A 3,740-nucleotide genomic window follows, 5' to 3' on the forward strand; every position below is an offset into this window, starting at 1 on the left:
AAAAGTGCTCATTCGGAGCAATTATGCTATGATCATTTATGTCGGGAGGAGGCGGGAAACTCGTTGATGAAGATTCACCCACTCTCTTCCTCTTTGACTTGCTCTTACAGAAAACCATGATTCTATAAAATTACCAAGAGCTATTATTAGGACAATTTGATAAGAGATGACATAAGAGGCTAGCCACGGTAAAAGTGTATGCGTGAAAGTAGTTGCCTTGAGTTGTGAAATAGATGTAGAGGATGACAACAATACAATTCAAGGCATAAATGGACACATTTAAGCCAAGGCATGGGCAAGAAACCCTATGACATTCATATATTAGTCCTAACAAAGTCTAGGTGAATTTTGGCATGATGTCTCCTAATTACGTGATAATCATTCACCAAACCATCAAAATCAAACCAAAAACAACAAGAATCATTCTCCAACAACATCCAATTCATGAATTCCTCAATCATAAAATAGTAGCATGAACACCCTAGCATGAAATCAACATTTTTAAGCAAAGACATTGAGATCAAATAAAACCAAGGTATACATGCATAATCATGATAACAACATGTTCTACTACCAATTACCAATAAATTACAACAAGTAAATCCAAAGAACCACAAGAATCAAACAAGTTATTACTAACAATTTCAAGAATACACCAATTCATATTTAAACATGCAAAACATGGTAAAACTATGAGAAATTGAAGAAATGAACTTGCAAAAGTTAGGAAAACCATACCACAATTGATTGTAAGTAAGTAGAAACCCAAAAACACCAAAACACTCAAACCCTAGAAATTGGGGGAAATGAAAAGATGGGATTTTTGTGAGGAATTTTTGGTGGAGATTGTAGAAATGGAGTAGAGGATGAAAAATAAGTGAGAAAAAGAGAAAATTGGAGTGATTTTGATGGAGGTTTGAGGTTGTAGGAGGGGATTGCAATGGAGGTTAGAGTGAGAAGGAGGAGAATAAAGAGAGAGAGGGTCGAATGAAATGAAGGTCGAAAAGAAGAGCATCCCCTTTTTTTTTTAAAATTCGACAAAGATTCGGCCGAACCTTGGGTAAGTTCGGTCGAACTCTTGAAATGGTTCGGCCGAACTTGCTCATTGTTCGGTCGAACCTGCTCTCTAACTCGAAATTCACAAATTTGGCAGAAACTTTCCAGCTTTTAATTCCAGAGCAGGTGCGACCGAACACAGTAATGTTTGGGTGAACTAAGGTTCGGTCGAACCCCCCATGGTTCGGTCAAACCTACTCTAGATTCTTAATTTCTGCAATTCTGGCAGAAAGTTTTCAAATTTAGGTTCCAGAGGAGGTGCGACCGAACTCAAGAAGGTTCGGGTAAACCTTACTCAAGAAGGTTCGGGTAAACCTTACAAAAAGTTCGATCGAACCTTCAGGGAGTTTGGTCGAACCACCTAGCTTTTTTCAAAAATATGCTAATTTTGCAACACAATATGCACAAACACCCCTCTTCAAAACACACTAAACACCATACTATCATGCTAATGCAAAACATACCAAAAATTCCAACACAATCAAAATTCAAAAATCCAACAATCCAACATTGTAGATAGGAAAATAACAAAGCATCAAGAAAAGAAGAAAGAGAAAAGGGTTAGAGACTCGGGTTGCCTCCCGGAAGCGCTTTTGGTTTACGTCGTTAGCTCAACGTTCCTTGAATCGATCAAGGAGGGTCAAATTGATGATGCATATCAAGAAGAGTCACAGAAATTGGTTCATCACTTGAGAATCCTTCGTAGTAGGGCTTGAGCCGGTGACGGTTCACTTTAAATGGAGTATGCCCATCTTGGGAAATCTCATAAACGCCATATGGAAACACCTCCGTGATAATGTACGGCTCACTCCACCTTGACCTAAGCTTGCCCGGGAAAAGCTTCAAGCGGGAGTTGAATAGGAGGACTTTTTGGCCTTTGATAAATTCCTTCTTGACAATTTGAGCGTCGTGCCAAGCCTTAGTCCGCACCTTATACATGCTTGCACTATTGTAGGCATTCATCCTCAACTCCTCTAACTCATGTAGCTCTAGAAGCCTTTGCTCACCCGCACTATGGAGATCAAAGTTGATTTGCTTGATTGCCCAGTGCGTTCGATGCTCCATCTCTACGGGCAAGTGACAATTTTTCCCATAGACAAGCTTATAGGGAGTAGGCCCTATTAAAGTTTTGAAGGCGGTCCTATACGCCCATAGAGAGTCGATGAGTTTAGAGGACCAATCCTTTCTTGTTCTAGCAACCGTCTTCTCCAAGATCACCTTGATCTCTCTATTGGTGATCTTCGCTTGACTACTCGTTTGAGGGTGGTAAGCAAGCCCCCACTTATGAGACACTCCATATTTATCAAGAAGTCGAACGAAGGTGTGGTGCTTGAAATATGACCCCCCATCACTAATTATGGCTCTTAGAACACCTAATCTTGGGAAAATCACTTTCTTGAAAAGATTAACCACTACCTTAGAATCATTCGTAGGGGAAGCCACGGCCTCCGCCCACTTTGAGACATAGTCAACAGAAACCAAAATATACTTGTTCCCATGTGAAGAAACAAAAGGGCCCATGAAATATATAGCCCACACATCAAAAACTTCAAGCTCAAGGATGGGGTTTTGCTGCATTTCATCCCTCCTAGAAATAATCCCCATCCTTTGACATCTATCACAATTCTTAACAAAAATTCAAGCCTCCTTGAATAGAGAAGGCCAAAAAAGCATAGATTGTAAAACCTTTGAGGCGGTCTTTTGAGCACTCATATGCCCACCACAAGGATTTGAACCTCATCGTTGGGGACGCATCTTGTAGACACCCATTTGTGTCTCCCCAAAACCAAACCCGGTGATGAGTACCTTTCACATCAAATCGTAATCGAATGAAGTGAAAGTGTGGAAAGTCTAGTGTTGCGGATAGTTTTAATTTCTTTTCTTTTCTCTCTGTTTTTGAAAACCTATTTTAAGAAAACATCCAATCCAGTTTGGTTGGTCCATGAAATGGGTCAATAGTAGTGTAGTTGGATAGGGCATGAAAAGAGCTTTCCAACGATATATTATAAGCTCAATTCCGATGAATAATGAGGAAGTTATGGCCAAATTACTAAGCCGGGCCCGGTTTGAGCCTGATATGCGGCCCAATGATCTAGAGGAGGGCCTAATATGGATTTATCATTCCTAATGCAATTATGAATGGTTTTAGTCTTCTAGATTCTTCTAGAAGGTTCTTTTCATTCCTAATTCATTTGGCATTAATAAATTGACTTTTGTTGACTTTTTAGAGTTTTAATCAGAATAAAAGAATGTTTTTGAGGAAAATACGATTTTATCCTCCTGTACGGTTAATTTCTATCTAATTTTAAAAAACGCGTCAGAAATTTAATCAGCGTCAAATGATGATTCTATTATATATATATATATATATATATATATATATATATATATATATATATATATATATATATATATATATATATATATATATATATATATATATATATATATATATATATATATATATATATATATATATATATATATATATATATATATATATATATATATATATATATATATATATATATATATATTTATATTTATTCCCCATCCCACGGTAATATTTGTGCTTATTTGAGCTCTACGGAGCTATTTTTATTACTAATATACGTTTTCTAGTGTTTTTGTAGAGTTGGTATTATTTTGTAGGAATTTGCAGAATTATGACAATTTCCGAACTT

General features: G+C 37.1%; 1 protein-coding gene across 1 annotated transcript; it reads right to left on the reverse strand.

Moving 5' to 3' along the window:
• Nucleotides 1-1,686: 1,686 nt before the first annotated feature.
• LOC110688871 lies at nt 1,687-2,661 on the reverse strand. Its single transcript, XM_021865631.1, has one exon. The coding sequence runs from the start codon at nt 2,659-2,661 to the stop codon at nt 1,687-1,689; it is 975 nt and encodes a 324-aa protein (XP_021721323.1).
• Between the last annotated feature and the right edge of the window lie 1,079 nt (nt 2,662-3,740).

Source organism: Chenopodium quinoa, unplaced genomic scaffold (assembly GCF_001683475.1).
Source record: "Chenopodium quinoa cultivar QQ74 unplaced genomic scaffold, ASM168347v1, whole genome shotgun sequence".
Classification (NCBI taxonomy): Eukaryota; Viridiplantae; Streptophyta; class Magnoliopsida; order Caryophyllales; family Amaranthaceae; genus Chenopodium; species Chenopodium quinoa.

Bases quoted from the DNA above. Each gene is read 5' to 3' on its own strand.
- LOC110688871 (XM_021865631.1), bottom strand. From the start codon at position 2,661: ATGGGGATTATTTCTAGGAGGGATGAAATGCAGCAAAACCCCATCCTT.